Genomic DNA, 23,860 nt, shown 5'->3' with positions numbered 1-23,860 from the left:
TCTAATTGGTCTCAGTTCCACCATAGCCTGTTTGGCTCAGTGGATAGAGTGTCAGCCTGAGGACTGAAGGGTTCCAGGTTCGATTCTGGTCAAGGAAGGACACATGTCCAGGTTACGAGCTCGATCCACAATAGCAGGTTTGCAGGAGGCAGTTGATCAATGATTCTCCCTCATCATTGATGTTTCTATTTCTCCCTTTTCCATCCTCTCTGAAATCAATAAAAATATATTTTAAAAAATAAAAATAAATGGTCTCAGTTTCAAGTATGTTTCTACTCAACCTTGTCTGTAACTCTCCAAGAAACAAGATGGCAAGTATAATGCTTCGAAAACTGAAAAAGCAAGTTAAATACTCTAACTAGACATCTTTCTATGGCTCACATGTTTGATGCTGTTTAAACAGACTGAGTAGAGTCCAGAAGAAACTGGGTGTGAGGCACTTGACTTTTTCCTTTTTTAAGTATCCAGAATATTGAGTTTTCCCCTGTTTGTTTTAGAGATTTCTTCTCCTTCCCAGTGATAACTATCATCAGGAAATTGAAAAACTCGGTGTCTTTGCAAGGAATTTGCCTTAAATTTCTTTTAATTAACGAGGAATTTCAGACTTCTATCAGTGGGTTGTACTCCAGCAGAGAGCACAACTTAATAAAAGAGTGTACACACACTCTTATCTATCTCTGCTAATCAGTTCACCTGGTATCAGTTTTTATTTTACCAACAAATAATTTTCAGTTGCATATATTATCATTGAGTACCAGACTACACATATTATTTGGACCTTAGTGTTCATGTCAGAGAACATGCAGGGGTTTTGAAAGAAGAGAAAAGGACATGCCTGTGAGGAAAATGTGGCATGGTCGGAAAGCATAATTGCTTCAGATGGGAAAATCTTGTGAGATTGGAACAATTTAAAATTTTTAATGAGTCAGTATTTTTAGTCTTCCTCTTGGCTAGTTTATAGACCACATGGTCTGTCTCTGGTTTGTTTCAATTCTAAACTCAAAGCTAACATGAAATTCAATAGGCACTCCTTTGCCTTGATTCCTTTATTCATTCCTCTAACACTTTTGGCATGTCTTCTGTGTTCTAGAAAGATATCAAGATTAATATACTGTGATTTCCGAAAACATACAAGCCACTTCAGGTAATAGTAATATAACTGAATAATTTGAGCTCTATACCATTCTCTAAAAGAAAGGTGTTTAACTCTACCTGGGAGGTCAGTGAAAGCTTGGAGGAGGAAATGAAATAAAAACAAGTTTGAAAGAATAAGTAGGAATTTTGTCACATTGAGGGCAGGCAAAATATATGATGTCTTTATATATTATACTAGAGGCCCAGTGCACGAAATTTGTGCACGGGGGGTGGGGGAGCTGTCCCTCAGCCCAGCCTGCACCCTCTCCAATCTGGGACCCCTCGAGGGATGTCCGGCTGCCCATTTTTAGGATATCTGCATATGAACTGTGGGATCAGGCCTAAACCGCCAGTCGGACATCCCTCTCACAATACAGGACTGCTGGCTCACAACCACTTGCCTGCCTGCCTGATTGCCCCTAACCGCTTCTGCCTGCCAGCCTGATCACCCCCTAACCACTTCCCTGCCAGCCTGATCGACGCTTAACTGATCCCCTGCCCACCCGATTGCCCTTAACTGCCCTCCCCTGCTGGCCTGGTCACCCCTGACTGCCCTCCCCTGCAGGCCTGGTCACCCCCAACTGCCCTCCCCTGCAGGCCTGATTGCCCCCAACTGCCCTTCCCTGCTGACCCGGTCTTCCCCAACTGCCCTCCTCTGCAAGCCTGGTCACCCCTAATTGCCCTCCCCTGCAGGCCTGGTCCCCCCCAACTGCTCTTCCCTGCATGACTGGGTCCCCCCCAACTGCCCTTCCCTGCAGGCCTGGTCGCCCCCAACTTCCCTCCTCTGCAGCCTGGTCACCCCTAACTGCCTTTCCCTGCAGGCTTGATCACCCCCAACTATGCTCCCTTGCAGGCCTGGTCCCCCCAACTGCTCTCCCCTGCAGGCCTGGGTTCCCCCGCCCCCCAACTGCCCTTCCTTGCAGGCTCGGTTGCCCCCAACTTCCTTCCCCTGCAGGCCTGGTCACCCCCAACTTCCCTCTCCTGCAGGCCTGGTCCCCCCCAACTGCCCTCCCCTGCAGGCCTGGTCCCCCCCAACTGCTCTCCCCTGCAGGCCTGCCCCCCCCCCCTCAACTGCCCTTCCCTGCAAGCCCGGTTGCCCCCAACTTCCCTCCTCTGCCGGCCTGGTCACCCCTAACTGCCCTCCCCTGCAGGCTTGATCGCCCCCAACTGCCCTCTCTTATAGGCCTGGTCCCTCCCAACTGCCCTCTCTTGCAGGCCTGGTCCCTCCCAACTGCCCTCCCCTGCTGGCCATCTTGTGGCGGTCATATTGTGTCCACATGGGGGCAGCTATCTTGTGTGTTGGAGTGATGGTCAATTTGCATATTACTCTTTTTATTAGATAGGATAGTATGTAGGTGTTCAGAGTGAAAGGAGTACCTGCCCCAATGAAAATCTTGAACTTCTGTGTTTCCCTGGGAGTCTGTGACTAATTGATAGCTTCAAGTTGCAGCCTCATAGTCAGCTGTTTGTATCTCAAGGTGACCCTGAATAAAACATCTCTTTCTGTCCAGGAGCTTCTTTCTTTGATATGAAAATAACATAACTTTTGTCTATCAAAACATTGGGGGAAATGGTGAACACCTAACAAATGGCACACTTGTGTTTTGGCAAACATCACCAGTAGCTTCCTGTACTCTCAGTCTTTAGCTGGAGTGGCCTCTGTAGTATTGGACACAGTTGACCACATCTTTTTATTGATTCCTTTTTCTCTGCCTGCCCTTTATGTTGTTGTTACATTGGCCCACTTCTCTCAGTTTGAACAGTTTTTTCTACAAGAGGTTTTCTGTGGTTCCTCGGTCATTTAAGTCCTCTTAGGATGTGCTAGCATAGCACTACATAATGTTCTTGCCACTACTTTCATCAGATGTTATTATAAGTATGTGTCTCATTACCTGCCCTCACTGCTGGATATAGGTTGACTTTGAAAAAATATTAAGCTTATTTAGACCACTGTTCAGTCTGCTGTTGTTACTGTTGTTTTTAAGATGCAGTGTATTCAACAAGCTCTTCTAATTACTGTATTCTTTGAGCTTAGATACCTCTCCTTTCATTATGAACCAGTTCCTCTTCTACAAGCCATCTCTGGTTCCTTTTTTGCTAAAGATTAATAATGAGAATAACGAAGCAAGTGGTTATTTATGCAGTCATGATTGACAAAGGTTATTAGAACAGGAATCTGCCCAGAAGTGGTGATTAGGTTATGAAAATGTTACGGAATACTGAAACCAATCACCATTTTTGACATTTAAGAAATACTATTCCCACTTTAATCATGATGACCTGTTATAAAAGTATTTGTACAGAATAATCTCATTGGACAGTAATTTTTATACCAACAGCATACATAATTAAGTGTAAGGGTAAGATTAAGAAATGATCTGAGAGAAATGTGGGCCTTGGAAGGAAAATTCCACAATGAGAAGTGAGGAATGGGCTCTCTCGGATAGAACTGTCTCCCAGACACCTGATCTACACAGTTAAGGTGACCTTTTCCATTTATCATCTTCATCCTGAGCACTTCGCAAGTTTGAGGAGCTGTTGGAAAAGGTACCCCAGGTTAGGTTGCTAAGTTCTTCATTCTAGACTGTAAAAAATGTAAGGAGGTATATGGACAGAAAATGTCCTCACGATGGTTTTATTATTGAAACACTGACTTAATTAACAGTATGCAAAAACCAAGCAAACAAGACAAAATCTAATTATATCCCTTTATGTTTAATACTAGTGTCCTGGTGCACGGATTTGTGCACGTTGAAATGAAATTAATTAGAAGAAATTTTTTAATATCGCTATTCGCCTTTTCTCTGTAATAGAAGTGTCAACCAGATTCACAATCAACAATGACAGATCGAAACACAAGCGTGGGATTGGGGCCAGCAAGAGCTTTTTATGTATCGCGCATGTGCGAGTCAACTTAGCCTCTTATATGTATAGAATAAACTTGCTTAATTAGACCTGCTTTCTGATGTAGCTAAACTTCTTTCAGCCCAGTGAAGTACCCCAACTTCTCTTTCAGGTAATTGTCAGCAACACAGAAGTAAATAAAAACACGGAGCAGATTATTTTTGTAGATTACTCAGAGAGAACAAATGGTAAAATATTTAACTATAGCAGCATTTGACTATATCCTGCGCAGTGAGAAAACCTGAAGTCATTTTCAAGTTCCACCATTTCTTACTTCTTTTCAGTCGGGTCAAGTTTCTAAACTTTCTAAACCTCCGTTTTCCAGCTAATGAAAAGAAAATAGCATTCCACCGAGTCTCCTATCTACTTACTCCAGGACTTCTATGAGGATCAAATGAGATGAGGCACAGGAAAACTCTTCACAGACATTTGGTTAAAGTGTAAAATGTTTGCACCTGGCTATAAAGCAAGTGGTGTTCCTGGCTGAAGAAACTCCAAGGAGGCTGGTCACTAGGGAGAGGAAGCTGGGTGCTGCTACGTGACATCATTACCCGGCGCCCACAATGACCATTTCTGGGCTGGGCTGGGTTGTGGGCCGCATTTTGCGCCATGGGGTCTTGGCAGCATTGGTGGCGATTTGGTGGGTTGTCGCTCCAGGGTGGTTGCGGGGCTTGTGTCCCACTTGAGGGAAGCTGAGTGTTGGTTTATCGGCGCCAGGTCCATGGTGCCATTATTTTTTAAATGGCCAGTGCACATCATGGCAGCTCCTGCGTTGAGCGTCTGTCCCCTGGTGGTCAGTGTGCATCATAGCTAGTGGTTGGATGGACACTTAGCCTTTTATATATATAGATAGTTCACATATAATAACATTTACATTTATAACGTATATGACTCAGTGGCTTTGAGTGTATTCCTAAAGATAGCATCTACTTCCAGAGCATGTTTATTACCTCCCCCATAAAACTCTTAACCATTAGCAGTGCTTACTGATCCCCCACCCCCCGCCCAGACCTTCACAACCACTAATGCACTTTCTGTCTGTATGGATTTGCCTATCCTGGACATTTCTTTTTCTTCCCTGCAGCTTTTCTCATATAATAGGTACTTAACAAAGTTGAAGAAGAGACTAGAAAGTGGCCATGGATGTATGTAACTCTTATTGTGATCTGGCATCCTTAGAACTGAGTACTGTTCTTTCCCCTAGCTCAGTGGTCGGCAAACTCATTAGTCAGCAGAGCCAAATATCAACAGTACAACGATTGAAATTTATTTTGAGAGCCAAATTTTTTAAACTTAAACTTCTTCTAACACCACTTCTTCAAAATAGACTCGCCCAGGCCATAGTATTTTGTGGAAGAGCCACACTCAAGGGGCCAAAGAGCTGCATATGGCTTGTGAGCCGCAGTTTGCCAACCACTGCCCTAGCTTATTGGAAGAGGTATTCAAAACAAACAAACAGAAGAGCAATAGTTTCATATAAATGAAATCATATGTTGTATAGTATTTTGTGTCTGGCTTCTTTAGCATAATATATTCAAGGTTCATTTATTTAGTAGCACGTAGGAATACTTTGTTTCTTTTTATGGCTGAATAATACTCCATTGCGTAGATATACTGCATTTTATTTATTCATTTATCACTTAATGGACATTTAGGTGTTTTCACTTTTTTACTAACCTATATAATAAAGAGCTAATATGCTAATGAGACTGGACTGTGGAACGACCTTCTGGAATGACCAGTGGGTGGGGCCGCGAGGCAGCCAGGGCTGCAAGGGTCGAGCCCCTTGCACAGATTTCATGCATTGGGTCTCTAGTTCTGAATAAAGCTGCTTTGAATATGTAAGTACAAGGTTTTTCGTGGGCATATATTTTCATTTCTCTTGACTCACATGGTAACAACTTTTTGAGACACAGCTAAATTATTTTCCAAAGCAGCAGCACCATTTTATGTTCCTATCAGCTATGGAGAAGGGTTCTAATATTTCCATATTCTTGTCAGTGTTTATTATTGTCAGTGTTTTTTGTTATAGTCATCCTAGTAGATGCAAAGTGGTATCTCGTTGTGGTTTTGATTTGCATTTCCCTAATGGTTACTGATGCTAAGTATCCTTTCTTGTGCTGCTTGGTCATTTGTATATTTTCTTTGTGGCAATGTCTATTCAAGTCCTTTGCCCATTTTTAATTAGGTTAATAGTGTTTATTGGTTTATTGTTGAGTCATGTAAGGTCTTATGTTCTGGATATCAGTCCCTTATATATATGATTTGCAAATATTTTCTCTCATTGAGATTGTCTTTTTAATTTCTTCCTTTGAAGCACAAACTTTTAAATTTTGAAGTCCAGTTTGCTTACTTATTCTTTAGTTGTTATTTTTTAAGTGATCCTTACCTAATCCAAGAAACAAAGATTTACTTTTATGAGTTTTATAGTTTTAGCTCTTGCATTTAGGTCAGTGATCCCTTTTCAGTTAGTTTTGTATATGATGTGAGGTAGAAGTCCAACCTCATTCTTTTGCATGTGTTTGCATTTGTTTTTATTTATTCCAATTTCAGTGTTTAGAGAGAAATGTCTCTTAAATGAGATACTCATTGCTACTCTTTGTGAATATTATTTCATTGGGGGGCGGGGGTTGGAATACTTTACTGTGTTCATCTGAAGACTGCACTTACCTGCACTCTCACCTAATATGGGTGCTTTTCTGTCTCTATTCTGCTTATTGGGATCTGCAGAACGGCACTCATGGATGCACTTTGAATCCATTTACTAGGTCTTTTTCTCCTTAATTTGCAATCTCACCTCTTCAGCTACAGTATAGAGAATGCCAAGATCTTCTAAGCCTCTATCAAAAATATCTATCAGAACAGCAAGAGAAGCTCACCGTGTCTCTCTCAGTGCTTGATACTGCTAGAATGCAGAAACAACAGGTAAGCATCTTTATTCTTACCTTGTCTTTATTGGATCAGCAAGACGTCAGAAGAGTCATTTGCCTTTTACTTTAATTGTCTCACAGTATATATAGGGTGAGCCAAAAGTAGGTTTACAGTTGTTTGTATGAAAAAATACAATAGTTAATAAATAATAATACACAAACTCTGTTTTGGGTACTCACAACTGTAAACCTACTTTTGCTCCACCCTGGAATGTTGTCTTAAAACATGGAAATGCAGCATGTGATTGAGCTGGTGTCTTTTTTTAAATCTTTAATATATTTTTATTGATTTCAGAGAGGAAGGGAGAGGGAAAGAGAGATAGAAACATTAATGGTGAGAGAGAATCATCGATAGGCTGCCTCCTGCACGTCCCTCACGGGATGGAGTCCACAACTCAGGCATGTGCCCTGACCAGGAATCAAACTGTGACCTCCTGGTTCATAGGTTGATGCTCAGCCACTGAGCCACACTGGTCGGGCGAGCCGGTGTCTTTTACTTCCCTCTTTCCCTTTCCTCTCCTGTTCCTGGGGCCCAGGTGTCCAGAAGCAGCTGTGGGCCAGTGGGGACGCTCCTGGTTGTGTGAAAGCACAGCATTAGTGGAAAGCAGGCTGCTGCTCTGCTGCTTAATGAAGATCAGGTGGCCTGTTTGTTACTCATTGTCCTTAAGGAAAACACTAATGAGTCTTCCCTAACTTATGCTTACATTTTTAGAATCATAAAAGTGACTTGGTAACTTACAAAAGCTTTAACTGGATGGGATTAAAATATTTTGCATGATTTTATGTTTGTGTGTATATGTATTAGTCACATAAATATATGAGAGTGTTTGTAGATAAACATTTACATACATTTCATCAAATGGTATATATTATATAATTAAATGAAGTTTCAAAACTTTGCCAGTTATGACGTGAAACAAGCTTTACAGACTGACTTCTTGCTCTCCAGGAATTTATTTCATTTTCTTATCCATATGAATTTAAATCTTCAAATGGATGAAGATAAGTCTTGTATATTAAAACATTTTAGAAAAAAAATGTGTAGTACAAAGTCATTCACACTGTGTTAAAGCACAGGTAATGTGCTCAGGTATTATCCTCCCCTCTGAATTAGAATCCTGTCTGGAATGGCTTTGTGTAACCCTTCTGAAGAACACCATTGCTGTTCAACCTAGAGGCAGCTGCCTCAGGTGGGTTAAGAGTTTTGGCCAAGAAAACTCCAGTTTTTAACCTAAAGTTTGGACATATGGAAAACTTTTTTAAAAAAAGAAAAGAAAGAATTTTGCTGGAATGTGGGAAAACTTAGATTTTTAAAATCTGCTTTTCTTTGAAGTCATGACATCTATAAAAAATGGCCAAGGTGTGAATGGTTTATTTGTATTCTAATTTGAAATACTTTATTTTGTTCTGTTTTCTGAAAACCTAGGCTGTAAAATGATGAAGAGGAACATAGTCAGTCTTGATTGTGTTTATCTGGATTTTACCTGCCAAAAGCAGCAGGCGTTTTTTAAGGTGGTCCTTGCCTATTGCTCTAGGTGGGACAGAGAAAATGTAGCATGAAGATCAGATGTTTTACTTTTGTTTTGGCGTTTTCCCTCCCTTCCTGTACATGACATAGGTGTGTTAGAGGGCACAGAAATGAAGGGCAGCCCATTGCCAAGGGTATGCGAGGGGAGATGAAGGGGCCTTTCATTGGCCAGCATAGAGTTTTATGACCTTAAAGATACAGACGGAAATCAACACTAGGGGCTCTAAAGGCATCTAGATAAAGAGGCCTAGCCCTTTTTCTATCTATTTCCGAAACTGGGTAAAAGAAAACTTTCTCAGGGATTAGTGAATCTAACATAGTGAATCTTGGAGGTTTCACTAGAGACCAACCAGAGTTAACACTTCCTTTTTCAACCTTAACTTTGAGGGGCAAAACTAAAAAAAAAAAAAAAAAAAAAAAAAAAAAAAAAAAAAGAAATCACAAATACCAGAATGAAAATGTTGGTCAGGTATATGGAGACAATAGTATACCTTCAAAAAAAGATACTTGAATTGTCATTTTGACTTAATGCTGAGAAAATTTTCAAGAAGTACCTGGTGGCCAAGTTTTAGTTTATGTCTTCTTTACAATGAAAATGAAATTGCGAGTGAAAGGCTACTTGTAGGCTTTGCCATTTGAACCTAGAGAGGGAAACCACGTTTCGTTTTAAATACTAAGAGGAGATTGTCACCTGTTTCCTATGCTACCTGACTTGTTCTTTGTGACCAGCTTCTCTTCACTGAGCAAAGGTAGGCACCTTCTCCTGTGGGAATTGGGTAAATGTGGCCAAGTCTGATTCGGTTAGGGAGGGCGTCATTGTGAAGACTCAGCCTAAATGAGGACGCAATTAACTTCAATGTCCTCTGTGTGCTTGCAAGTGGACTGTGATCATCTCTGTCACAGCACCGTTCTTGTTCTTTTGTGATGATTGTTTATTCACCTGTCTTCTCATCCTGATATATTGGTCTTTGTACACTCAGAGCCTAACATAGGGTTTGACTCAAATATTTTTTAATAAAAATTATATATATAACTTACTTATTATTTTTTAGTTTCCATCCATCACCATTTATCCTAACTGTACCCTCTTCCACCCCCATCCAAACCTTCCCCCCTTTCCCCAGCAATCACTGCACTATTGTCCATGTCCATGATTTTTTTCTCTTTTATTTTCTTTTTTGCTCAATTCCTTCACCCCACCCCCCCACCACCAGAATACTAATTCGGGAAGAATATATGCACCCCTATGTTTATTGCAGTGTTATTTACAATAGCCAAGATTTGGGAGCAGCCCAAATGTCCATCAGTAGAGGAGTGAAATTAAAATATATATATATATTTTTTTTTAATTTTTGTAACAAATATTTATATGGTGCATACTGTGTGCCAGGTACTGTTCTAAGCTTTTAACACATATTAAATCATTTAGTTCCCACAATAACCCAGTGAGGTTATTATCTGTGTTGTATAGAAGAGGAACCCCAGATAGAGAGAATGAGTGGCTTGCACAGGTCATACAGCTAGCAAGTCTGGCTTTATTGTTTTTTGAAAAAAGAAAAACTTAAGTAGCTAAAACAATTGTTTGCTTTAAATGTCCTTGTTTCTATGGCTAACCCTCATTGGCTCTTAATCTGACATACGGTTTTTGAACACCAGAGCACAAATATAGTAGATATGGTGGGAAACTATTTGCTTTTCCTGTGAGTAGCCACAATGTCAGGTAAACATAAAATTTTAATTTGCTCTCAAAATAAGGTGTATGTTGTTGTGGTTTTTTTTAAACAAACTCATCTCCAGATGTTGTGATGGAGATGGCAGCAGTTCATTCTTCATGAGACATTCATTTGACTTGGAGAGACTTGTTCTCTTTCTTCTTTGCATCGGTTGCCATCTGGCTCAAATTGCATATTATAGGTTTTGCTTATAGTTTTATTAAATCCATAGTTCTACAGAAGAATGCCCTGTCTTATGATTTTCTTTTTCAACTTCTGCCGTTTCCTTGAAAAGAAATTGGTCCATTTACAAGGTAAATTGTTCTTTGCTTTTCTCATTCTCTTTCTTGCTTTACCTCAAAGATAAATGCATTTTGGAAATCATTACCAGTTTTTCGTGGTGGATTCTACAAAGGTTTTTCACTTGTTCTGTTTAGATTGAGATATTTCACTGGTGTGTGTCTGTTACTCCATTTCCTTATCTTAAGAAACAGTGCCCAGTGTAGCCTTAGTCTGGGACATGGGAGGATCTAGTAACCATGGTTTTGACCAATGTGCATTTTAGAATATGGCTTTTCTTATCATAATTGAATGGTATTTCTTTTTTGTGAACCTGAGCTTAAACAGTGTCACCTCAAACTGTGATGCTTATAATTTCTGTTTCAGTCGTATTTGATAGGCTGCACCATTTCAGAAATGTTAGTTTCTCCTCATTTCTCCTTACTAAGAGTATATTAAGATAACGCCTAGGCAGCATCTGAGTAGCTGTATTTCTAAAATGTTAATATTCAGGCCTAACTTATTATTTTTCTCCTCTCTCTCTCTCTTTTTTGTAAATGTACAAAGGTAGATTTGGAATGTTCTTGAGATTTCTCCCTTTTTTATAAAATGGATAAAATCATTATCACTTTTTAGCCAGCAGCAGTGGATATTAATGAATCCCTGCTGTTCTCATATGGCCATTATATTCCCTTTTATTAGTATTGTTTCTCTCTGGTCCCTTTTCTGTTGCTGCTCATTATTTCCTCTTGTTTCTCTTTTCCCCTTCCATTCTTTGGCTTCTCCTTATTTTCCACCAAGTCTCTAGATGCTTTTCAAGTTCTAATTCCTCTCTGGCTTTTCTTTCCACCATTCTGTCTGTCCTCCTACTTATTCAGGGAAGCTTACATTGTTTCCTATCACCTGCATATGGAAGAATCCCTAAATAAAGGTCTTCTCCTGTGATTGTGCCAAAATTACTTAAATATCTGTCTCATTACTTCCACTGCCACTACTCTATGCCATATAATCTTGGGGCTGCAATTCCTGCAATTTTAAAAAATATTCTTGAGTTCTCTTTAGTTGAGAGTCATTTGCCATATCTACTGAGTAATCATAGAATTAAAGATCTACTCTAGGGCAATTTGGAGATGTAAGTTAAGAGCTGGTGTACATGCTGCTATTTTCCTGTCACACAGAGATGACCTTAGAATCTTTATTACAGTCCCAATAGCCACTGTTAGTCCATCCAAGTTGGCACAAAATTGATTTTCATTCCTGATTTAAAGATCTTCCAGGACTTCTGCCTCCAGACAACAAACTACATAAGCTATGCAATTGCCTGAGGATGCTACCCAGATAGAGGAGCCCAAGTAGAGACAGGTGGTCTCCATGGGCTGAGAAGATGGAGCTGGGAGCTTGAGGAGACCAAGGTGGGGTGAGATTGCAGAGCAGAAAACCAGTGAGGGGAGAGCTGCAATAGGCGGGTACTTCAGAGACCAGCACAGGGTCTCTCCCACATTTTAAACTGGTTAATGATCAAACATAAGTATAAGAATAGTTAATGACTCTGGGGGAAAGAACAACCAAAAGAGGGAACAATTCTTGGAGCTTACATAGGCTGGGAATAGATCCTGTTTGTACCAGGCAGGCTGGCATCAGGTACAGTACTCAGAAGGGTATTGCATCAGAAAGGGCAAACTCAATCCTAGACTAAAAGATGCTTTGGTTCTACCTAACAAAACTTAAAAGCAATACTTGAGGTAATTATATGCTCTCTGGTTTTTGTAGGTTTACCACTTACATCTTAGAGTTCTACCTTGGGACTTCTTAACATGAACTAATAGCAGTTAATGCTACCCTAGTCTCTACTCACAGAAATCTGTTAACTCACTTCTTAGACTGCCCGAGTTTCTTTCAAAGTGTTCATGAAGTCTCATGACTTTTGCTCATGCCCAGTGGCAGTGAAGATTCAAACCTAAACCTGTGATCTCCCGGTCAGTGTCTTTCTGTTGCACTTCAGCTGCTTGGTTGTAAACATGATTGGGATTCTAACTTTACTCTTCTGATAATTCAGTCGTGCGCACTTGGATAAGTTATTTATTTATCCATTTTTTGAGATACAGAAAATGAGACCACAGAGGGAAAGAGAAGAAGATAGTATAAGGTCCTTTCTATTCTAACGTTCCTTTATTTTCTTGCTCAATTTTTCTTCACTTTGCCCCTTGCTCAACCTCCTCCCACCCACCCCTTTTTCCTTTTTTCCTTTTTCTCACCAGCTAACTCTCCTTACACTGAAGGTTGATTATGTGAAAGTTGTCACTCCTGAGTGGCGCGTGTACCACTGAAACCCTGAGAGGAGCTTTCCTTGCTGGTGGGAGCCATTTTCTGTCCCCGCCCCCCCCCCCCCCCCCAAGCAGGATGTCACTCCGATTCTACTTTCTCTGTCTCTGAACACCATACTCAAACTGAAATTAATTTTTGTGACCGTCATCTTGAACATGCTCAGCCAGAAAACTTAATTCTAAATTTTCACAGATAAAAGCAATTTTCTTATTCTTTTAGACTTCATGAGATTTCTCCTTTTCATGGGTAGTTATTTAATGACAATTCTGCCCTTTTCTGCAGCTCTAACTATTTAAAAAAATCATATTTCCTTAGGACCTTTGAACACTGATTGAATTAGATGGTGGAGGTGAGGATGCAAGGCAACGTTACATAGTTTCTCGTTCTGATGAGGACAACAGCAGTCATTATGAAGCAAAGAACAGCTATAACCATATTTTGTATTGAACTGTAGTCCTGATTCTATTCATGTTTAACTTATGCTGCCACTTTTGTCTTTCTTTTTCATTTATTTTAGCCCCATTTTGCTGTGCATCATGATTTCTCAGGAATTTTCTTGCACAGAAGAAAATTAACCATATGTTTTTCCTTAAATAGAAGCCAATTTTCTAAACAGAAAATAGGACATTTCCATTTGTGGCTAACAGACATAGCTGGAAAGCCTGTGGCCGATTTTGTTCTGGGCCCCTTTCTTTCATAAGTCTGATGTCCATATGGGAATACTTCCACACCATCCAGCCTTCTGTGTCCCCTCGTCCTCCTTTCCCCTACCTCACTTTCTCATCATCAGGCATCAGCCTGATATTTCCAGTCAATATGGGGTTGTGTTAACACAGTCATCGTTTCCTGTTTAAGTAATGTCACCAATATAGGAACTATTTTATTTAATAAGAACTTACTTAAATAAACTAAATAATTAAGAACGGTAGTGATTTAATGAATTATACACTATTGGGGAGATAATAGAAATTCATGAATATTAGTAATACATACATACGTACCTACATACATACATGGATGGATCGATGGGGGAGGAAGACGGATTTACTTACAATGGAATGCTGAAAGGCCAGCTGGAAAATGTGGGAGGAGTGCTAAAGTTGGAAAATCATTCTTTTGAAACCATGGGAAAGATGGGATCAAGCACAAGTCATCAGTGGCTGCTAAATCTAGTGAGAAATATTGAGGGTGAGCAGGATATCAGTGTGGCCTTTAAGCATCTCCCCTTAGACTACTTAGTAATTGCGAGGGCGTAAAAGGAAACAGTAATTATACAGTGTGTGGGGTTGGGGGGAGGTTTCCAGGAAATCAAAATTAACATCTCCAATGAGAGACAGGTGGACTCTTATGTCTCCAGATGCTAAACTTTGATAACACGTCACCTATTCAGTATTCCAACTGAGAATGTATAATCTGAATCTAAATCGTAAGGTAACATCAGACAAGTACAGAATGACAAACCTCCTACTAAATAAAGGAGGGAGGGGGCTGCCTACTTCAAAATAGAAATATCAGAAAAGACAACGGCTCTGGAAATATTCTAGATTAACAGGGAATTAAGAGATATGACAACTAAATGCAATATCTGATCCTAGACTGTCTATCGTGTAATGTTTGGAGGAATATACTATAAAGAATATTATTAGGTCAGTTGATAAAGTCAGACTATGGATGATGGATTAGGTAAAACTTTTGAAATTAATTACTATGATTATGTAAGAGAACATTCCTATTCATAAGAAATGCTCACTGAAATGTTTAGGGATAAAAGGTCATGAGGTGTGTAAAGTTACCCTCAAATACTTCAGAAAATATATGTATGTATATGTGCAAATGCTGAATGTGGAAATGATAGAGAGGAAATAATGTAGACAATAGGTAAACCTTGGTATAGAGTATATGAGTGTTAAATGTACTTTTTATTGTTTGTTTCTAAATAACTTTTCCAAATTAAAAATAACCGATTAAAGCTTTTGTCCCCCTCAGTTAGAATTAATGGTCAAATAATTTTAAAGTCCTACCATGTGGCTACTGTAATTACTGTATTTTTTTATATGTGTATTGGTTATATGCTTACTCTTTGCCATGATAGAAAGCCGCTGGATTAGGCATGTCATAGTAAATAAGCAAAACAGAGAAAGACATAGATCTCTTGTGCATCCAGCTACCTATTAGCGGAATAGCTCTGAGATCTCAGCTGTCCAATAGAACTATGATGATGGAGCTGCTCTATGTGTGCACTGCCCATATAGTAGCATGTCACCAGTGTGGCTATTGAGCACTTGAAATGTGTCTAATGAGGCTGAGTTTTTAAGTTAATCTTAACAAATTAAATTTAGTGGTTCCCCATGGCTGGCGGCTGCCATATTGGACAATGCAGTTCTGGGTGGTGATTACGCCTGGCTATGAGAAATGTATATGTTCCCATAACAAGCTGACAGTTTTAAGAGATGAACTAGTTATGACTGGGCTTGTTAGTTTAGGTGATATCTGTCCTTTTCAGAAAGAATCTGGTATATTACACAAGTTTTTACCTATCCGTTGGTAGAAAATTTTATTGTTGAATACTAATGAATGAAATCAAATGAAAATTTCAATGTCAAGATGAAATATAATTATTGCAGGTGTGTTTCCAGGTTACATTAGTCACCAAAAACTGAAGTAGATGGAGGGCTTCCCTTTTAGTGACTTTTTCTGATTTAAGAGACACAATGGATGTGTGGAAGGAGGAGGAAGGTAGGAGGACACAAGGATGCGGTCGTTGGATGATTTAAGAAAAAAATGCAAGATACTTTAAATGCTACAGGAGAAGTACATTAAGTCTCTTTTGACACACATTTGAATAGATTAGTTGTTATCTAAGTTTCTTTCCAGCTCTAACTTTTATGGTACTAAATTTTAGGAATGCTGAGCAGGAGGAAATCTCTGAGAGTGCAGCAGTCAGATTAATTTAAGATTTGGAGCTCAGCGTGTGACTTGTGTTGTTATATGATCTTAATCTCCCAGGCCATGTGAATGATTTCTGTTTTGCTAAGTAAATTTATTTCATTTTAAATGGAGCATCGATTAAAAGAAAACTCTGGTAAATATTCCAAGAATGTGGTATCATCCTGGTTGCTTTAATAGCTTTTTTAAGAGTGATAATCATGCTTTATATTCAGTCAGCTATAAATATACTCCTTGTAGAGGCAACATGTTAAGAGAGTAGGCGAAAGGAAGTGTAAACATAAAAGGTACTTGTGTGTCTCCCTGAATACATTACTGTTTAGCACTGATGGACAAAAGGAGCAGCTTGAAGCCTCAGTCCCCTGCTCCTTCATCTTTCACTGCATCAGTAGGCCTCTCAGTGGCATTGGCAGGTAATACTATTCTGGTTGGTTAGCCAACCATGTTGGTAGCTTCAGTCCTCTTCCAGACTGAGTCAAGACACAGTAACGTTTTAAGTTTAATGCTCTGTTGATTCATAAGTCTATTGCTCTCTTTAGCTTACACCTTTGCAGTGATCAGAGCTTTCAAAAGGTGCGTAGCCTTAAGCATTTTGCTCTGCTTTGGGCATGAAATAAGAGTTTGCTGAAAGCCTGCCTTCTTGACAGGTTGAGTGACTACCATTTTTCTCTCTATCCTTATGCTGTTACATAAATGAGTTTTGCTCAGTGCCTCTTCTCTCAGAGCTTTTGCCTGAATACTCAGAATACTGTCTCAAAGAGAAATACACCCACCTGGAACTGTGTGCCACCTTCACCTCCACTTTTTTAAAGCAAAGGACTATATTAATCAACTAGGGACCCAGTGCACGAAATTCGAATTTCGTGCACTGGGGAGGAGTCCCTCAGCCCAGCCTGCCCCTCTCACAGACTGGGAGCCCTCAGGGGATGTCCTACTGACGGCTTAGGCCCGCTCCCCTTTGCGGGAGGTGACCGGGCTGATCAGGGGAAGGCGTCAGCCCCATCACCCCGCTGCTGCAGCCACTGCCAGTCACAACAGCCACCAAGGTATTTTCATCAACACGGACTCCAGTCCCTTCACCATGAAAAAAATGACAACTTTCTTTAGGCATTTTCAAGATGTGTCTTTCATAGGATATGACATTTATTTTTTATTTATTTATTTATTTGATTCTCACCTGAGGATATGTTTCCATTGAATTTTTCCCCTTCCCTCCAATTGCCGGCTCAGGCCGCCCAGGCTTTAGGCTTGGGCAGGGGGCCCCCCGCCCCTCTGATCACTACTCGGCCCCTCCGATGTATGGCTCAGAGTGACCTGGGTGCCGAGAATGTTCCCAGGACCCAGGTACATATGCAAATTAACCGCCATCTTTGTTGGGTTAATTTACATACTCTGGATGGCTGTGGGCATTGCGGAGGTACGGTCAGTTTACCTGTTTGTCTATTATTAGGTAAGATTAAACCCACAAACAGGGTGTATCAGGATTCCCAAGACCACCCCCAGGTTTGTTGGTTTACTACGTTATGACAAATAGTAATGCTCCCAGCTAAGATTTGTTATAGTGAAAAGATATAAAACAAGATCAGAAAAGGGAAAAAGATACTTGGGGTAAAGTCTGGAAGAAACCAGATACAGTCTTATAAAAATCTTGTCCAAGTGGAATCACATGAGATGCATTTAATTCCTCCAGCATCTAAAGATGACAACATATGTGAAGTATTCTCTACCAAGGAAGCTCATTAGGGACTCAGTGCCCAGGGTTCTCATTGGAAGCTAGTCATGTTTTACCTTCTATCTAGAATATATTAATTTCCAGACTTCCAGAAGGAAAGCACATGTCAAGCATAAACCATATTGTTTACAGAAACCACTTAGGTACAGTAAAATACCCTTATCATTTAGGGAATGGTGGGAATACTCCCAAAATCCAAGTTCCCATAATGCCAGTCAAGGGCCAGCTTTACAAGCAGCCTTTCTAAAGATAGCAGTCTCTGACATGCTATGTTAATTCTTTTCTGTGTCTGGATATGCCTCAATCACATACAGACTTGGGAATTTAACCTACTTGTAACTTTCCTTATGTCTAATCTCTCCACAGTCTTTTTTGTTATCATTAGTGTCACTTAGAGATTAATAGAAATATAGTGTACTATGCACATACTCTTTTGCCTAATGGGGCCATTTCTATGTCCTTAGGTTATACCACCAAATCTTTCCTCTTCATCCTTGCCACTGTTGTGTGTTTTTTTAAAATTTGCTTTGCTTTGTTCTTCAAGAATATGGTCTCATAGTTGCATCTGAGCCTTTAACCACAGATTCCTTTCTCCCTCAAAGCTGCAGGCTAATATTGTCTGAAAGAAGATTGTATGAATACCTACCAATATGCTTAATTTTTAGAAACCTTAGAGTTGAACCTATAGCACCCTAGGGAAGCTCTTATGTCTATTATAGATATAAATTGTAGGTATTATATGAGCAGACTGAGAAATAAATTGGGCCTTTAAATCAAGGTCTAAATCACTGTCATTGCATACTTCCAAGTGATTTAAGATTTAAGAATAAAGAAAATGCTTTATTCTGCTGGCAGAATCCCAGTTAAAAGCATTTGGGTAAAGATAATAAGAAAGAGATATGGAAGTGATGAAATTGTGGTAGTAAACAAAATAGGAGTAGATGATGCTGCCCTAAAAACCAAGTGAAGGTTAGCATAGAAATAAGATATTATAGTAATAGGGATGTAAAATTTATAATATTGAGCATATGCTAGAAGACTCATTGTTGTAAATTCAGAATATATAATAGTGTTTGGCCCAAGTGAAGGTAAAGGAAGTAGTGAGAAGTACTATTACTTTGGAGTTAATTTTAACTAACAAGGAAAACCTAATTGGTGAAGAGCGAGTGATAGGAAATTTTCAGAGGAAATGACCATTTCATTTCAGAATCCATATTAGTAAAATAACAGGTGGGAATATTAACTAGAGGGCCTACTAGCATCACTAGTAAATTGTACCAACATTTAAAGAAATAATCCCGATTCTACATTAGTCTTCTAGAAAATTAAAGAAGAGGGAATACTTCCGAGTTCATTCTATGTGGCCAACATCACCCTGATGCCAAAACCAAAGATGTCAGTTCTCTCCAAAGTGATTTAAAGATTCAATGCAGTCCCAATCAAGATCCCAGCAATATTTTTTTCTAAGAAATTGGCAAGTTGATCATAAAATTGATATGGAAATGTAGAGGCCCTAGAATAACCAAGACAATGTTGAAAAAGAAGAACAAAAAAGAGGGCTACCACTGCCTAATTCTCAGTCTTATTATTAACCTACTAGAGGCCAGGTGCACGAATTCGTCCATGGGTGGGGTCCCTCAGCCTGGCCAGCAATTGGAGCTGATCAGGGCCATCTTGCCCAGTCTGGGGGGAGGGGCCGTGGGAGGTTGGCTGGCCAGGAGGAGGAACCACTTCTCCCTGGTGGTCAGTGTGCATCATAGCTACCGGCCAGTCGTCTGGTCATAATGATTGCTTAGGCTTTTATATATATAGATAGTGCAGTATTGATACAAAGATAGACAAATCAGTGAAATAGAGAATCCAGAAACAGATCCGAACAAGTATGCCTAAATGATTAGTTGATAAAAGTGCAAAAGAAATTTAGTGAAGAAGAAATAGTCTTTTCAACAAATGGATATCCATATGGATGTCTCATGATTGCATATTCTAATGCAAAAGAAGTGAACTTGGATCTGTACCTTACGCCATATATAAAAATTACCTCAAAATGAATCATAGACCTAAATGTGAAACCTAAAAGTATAAAGCTCCCAGAAGAAAACATGAGAAAATCCAAGCAACCTTGGGTTAGTCATAGATTTTATTAGCTACAACACCAGAAGCACCATCCATAAAAGAACCACTTGAGAAGTTGAATTACATTAAAATGAAAAACTGTTTTTTAAAAGACCCTGTTAAAAGAATAAAAAGACATGGCACAGATTGAGAGAAAGATTTGGAATGTGAATGGTTGATACAGGATTCATCCAGAATATATAAATAACTCACAAAATTCAATAATAAGGGAAAAACTACTGAATTAAAACAATGGGTAAAAGATTGGACAGCTACTTCACACACAAAAAAAAGATGTATAGATGGCAAATAAGCATGTGCAAAGATGCTCAATATCATTAATAATTAGGGAAATTAACATAAAACTGCAATAATGCCCCACTACATATGTATTAGAAATTTGGCTATTGGCCAGCATTAAAAAGGCTTGTCCTATCCAACAAAGATGTTGAGGAACTGGAACTGTCATGCACTCACTGCTGATAGGAATGTAAAATTATACAACCACTTGGCAAAACAGTTTTAACTTTTTAAGAAAGTGCCATATACCTACTACATGATTCATCCATTTTACCTAGGTATTTACTCAAGAGAAATAAGTGTATACTCACAAACTAATGTTCACAGCAGCTTTATTTTCTATAGCTTCAAACTGGAAACAGCCCAAATGTTATTAGCTAGTGAACTGATAAATGTGGTATGTGTGTATAATGGAATACTACTCAGCAATGAAAAAGGACTGCTGATAATGTGCAACAACATAAATAAATGTCAAAATAATTAAACCGAGTTTAAGAATCCAGACTTAAAAAGACAAACATATTATATAATTCCATTTATAAAAACTCCAGAGAAAGCAGAGTAATCTTTGAATACTGAAAGTAGACTCCTGGTTGGGCAAATGCAGGAGTACAGGGGAGTAAGGGAGCAATGACAAAGGGACACAGGAGACTTTGGGAGATGATGGTTTTGTTCATTATCTTGATTGTGGTGATGATCCCTCGGCCTTCACGTATGTCAAAACTCATCAATTTGTACAATTTAAATATGTGCAGTTGGTTGCATGTGAGTTACCTCAATAGCTGTTTGAAAAATGCATGATTTTCCTTTAAAGTTCTGTTGCCTGGCCTTATTGTGATCTGAGCATATTCCCCAGACCTAGTTCAGCTCTTTTTCCCTGTAATATATTTAGCGTGATCTATTTAATACGCACAAAAGAAACTTGTAAGCAGTTAGTATTGCCATTATCCTAACAAATTATATATTCCTGACAAAGTGGAAATGTTCCCATTTTAATTTTTCTTTAATGACTCATTACACAGGCCTTAAATGTCAGCCTATATTTTCAAACCTGCAGAAATCTGACTGAAGTTTACATATAAGAGCAATCAATTCTGATGGCAATAGGCTGAATATCAGTTTCTGAAAATAAACTTTATATGAATCTTTTCTCCAGGTAATTTGACTTTTAAATTTTTTTAACTATGACATTTTTATATAAGTGAATATAGATTGAAGAAGCAGCTATAAAACTGGAAATTTCCATGTTTCAATTATTTTTTACCATGCTTGTTAACAGGATATAGTTAGATATTATGCACACTTCATTGGTTTACTCCACAATAAATTACTACCTTCCTGACCACTAAATAGACTACCATTACCATGAGTTAGAAATGTTAGGCATTTGGCTATATCCCAGAATACAATTCATGGTTTTTAAAAATTGCGTGTTTGTAAAAGTTTTTTTTAAGTGATCATTTGACAAGCTACACCATTCTATTTCATAAGCCATATTTGAGGGTATTGATTTATAACTATAGTCTTGCTCTAGAGTCTGCTGTTTGGTGGACACGATATTTTTCTGCTGATTACTCAAGGATTCCTTCTGAATGCCATGCTAAGAGCATGAACTCTGGAGCTTGGGTTCCTACACAGTAAGCACTACCACTGTCTGTGACCTTGAGCAAGTTATGTAACATCAGTGAGCCTTAATTTCCTCATCAGCAAAATGGGGCAAATGTAATTGGCATAACTCATAGGGCATCTGGTAGGACTGAATGAGTTAATAAATGCAAAAGTAATAGAACTGTACCTCACATGCAGTGAGTACCAGTATAACAGCCTCCAGATTGTTATCATTGTTATTGTTATAATTGATTTTTAGAGATTGTAGAATGGATTCAGGTGAAAACCAAAAATATCATCTGTTTGGGAAGACCCTTGTGTTTATTCATCTTTTGTGCTTTCCTTTGTCCATTCTGTTTTTCCTCTATGGCTGTAATTCTCATCCAGGGTCAGTGTTTATCGCTAGGGGAAATTCTGCAAAGTCTGCAGAAATTTTTTTGTAAAATATATCTTTATTGATTTTAGAGATGAAGGGAGAGGGAAAGAGAGATAGAAACATCAATGATGAGAAAGAATCATTGATTAGCTGCCTCCTGCACGTCCCCTAGTGGGGATCAAGCCCGCAACCCAGGTATGTGTCCCTGACCAGATCGAACCTGGGATTCTTCAGTCCGCAAGCTGACACTCCATCCACTGAGCCAAACCAGCTAGAGCCTGCAGATATTTTTTATTGTTAAAATTGGTGTTGCACCCTAGCCAGTTTTGCTCAGTGAATATAGCATCGGCCCATGGACTGAAGGGTCTCGGGTTCAATTCTGGTCAAGGTTGAGTACCTCGGTTGCAGGCCCATTCCCTGGCCCTGGTCGGAGCTTGTGTGGGAGGCAACCAATTGATGTGTCTTTCTCACATCGAAGTTTCTTTCTGTGTGTCTCTCCCTCTCCCTTCCACTCTCTAAAAATCATTGGGAAAATATCCTTGGGTGAGGATTAACAAAACAGAACAAAACAAAACAAAATTTGGGGTGTTGCTACTATCATCTAGCAGGTAGAGGCCATGGATATTGCTAAATATCCTACAGTGTACAGGACAGTCCACACAACAAAGTATCATCTTGTCCAAGTGTCAGGAGGCCACGCGGAGAAGCCTTGCTCTCTGGAATGCTGACTTGATCTGGGAGCTTGAACAGCAGGTCCACATCTGAACAGAAAGATAGAAGGAACTGAAGTCCCCTAGGGCAGTGGTCGGCAAACTCATTAGTTAACAGAGCCAAATATAAACAGTACAACGATTGAAATTTCTTTTGAGAGCCAAATTTTTTTAACTTAAACTATATAGGTAGGTACATTGTTATTAACTTAATTAGGTTACTCCTAAGCTGGCCTTTGCTAAAAATTCAAGGGGCCAAAGAGCCGCATGTGGCTCGCAAGCCACAGTTTGCCGACCACTGCCCTAGGGTGGCACTGTAACAGCCCTAGACTCTGCTTCCAGATACCTCATTGGAAGAAAAAGAAAACATCTAATCTGTTTAAGCTAATGAATTTCTCTCCTCTTACACATTTTATAATTGATATTTATTTAGAAATAGTCATTAAAATTAGGATAGCTAAAATATAGTCATAAGTGGTCTTCGGCATTGTAAAGAATAAGGCAAAGCTCACAGTGACATACTAGTATATCTGCACAAAGTGGCATTTGGAAGAAAGAGTACTTGGTATGTAGAGGAGTATAAAATCTGACAGAACATGAGAATTGGCTTGGCTACTGTCATACATTTGCCAGTGTTGAAAGACTAGGGATATCTTTAAAGGCGTTGTACCATTCTGTGGTTTCTTTAATGAGGCACTTTTCTCTGTCTGCTGTAATGTATTTCATTCTGGTGCCAGAATTTGGTCACTTTGTCTTCCAATAGATCTGCAGCTTTCTTCGATCACATAGGGACCTAACTGCCTTAGTCTCTATTACCTGGGATTGCAGGTCCACTAAAGGGAAGTGCTGAGGTAAGCAGTGTGTACACTGAAAGAATAGCAATGTTGTTTGAGCTCTTTGGGCTCCTTTTCTGATTATGGGGACAACATCAAAGCTAAAATGCTGTCTCCACTCTTGGAACTCAATTAAAATGATGCTGTCATTTGAGATTATGTCACACTGTGATCTAAGGAACTAAAGCTGTTTGTTCTGATCTAACAGGATAGGAGTATAGCAATAATTGATGGGAATAAAAAATGAAAAAATCAACATAAAAAATTCCCTAACCAGGAAATTACCTTATGTTCTCAAGAAAGTGGTACATATACATATACATGCTGATTCTAGCTGTCACAGAGCAATGCCATATTCACCTAAATAAGAGAGACCCTACAAGAAGGCATTTTTGGAATATAAGAGTCTTAGTGCACTTGTAAATTTG

At 39.3% G+C, this 23,860-nt stretch overlaps 1 protein-coding gene across 6 annotated transcripts in view; it reads left to right on the top strand.

The window, feature by feature from the left end:
• KIAA1328 overlaps positions 1–23,860 on the top strand; it is a gene marked incomplete at its 5' end in the record, with an annotated part of 171,547 nt that overhangs the window by 51,725 nt on the left and 95,962 nt on the right. For 5 of the 6 annotated variants that reach the window (XM_080686364.1, XM_080686368.1, XM_080686367.1 and 2 more), the window contains one exon: positions 6,836–6,963. In XM_080686364.1, coding sequence (XP_080542490.1) covers positions 6,836–6,963 — 128 coding nt within the window. The remainder of the gene's footprint in view (positions 1–6,835; positions 6,964–23,860) is intronic. The other variant, XM_080686369.1, reaches the window with a different exon arrangement.

The sequence above is a fragment of the Plecotus auritus genome, assembly GCF_963455305.1.
Source record: "Plecotus auritus genome assembly, chromosome: 8".
NCBI lineage: Eukaryota > Metazoa > Chordata > Mammalia > Chiroptera > Vespertilionidae > Plecotus > Plecotus auritus.
The sequence above is the reverse complement of the archived record's forward strand: the minus strand, read 5'-3'. Positions and strand labels throughout refer to the sequence as shown.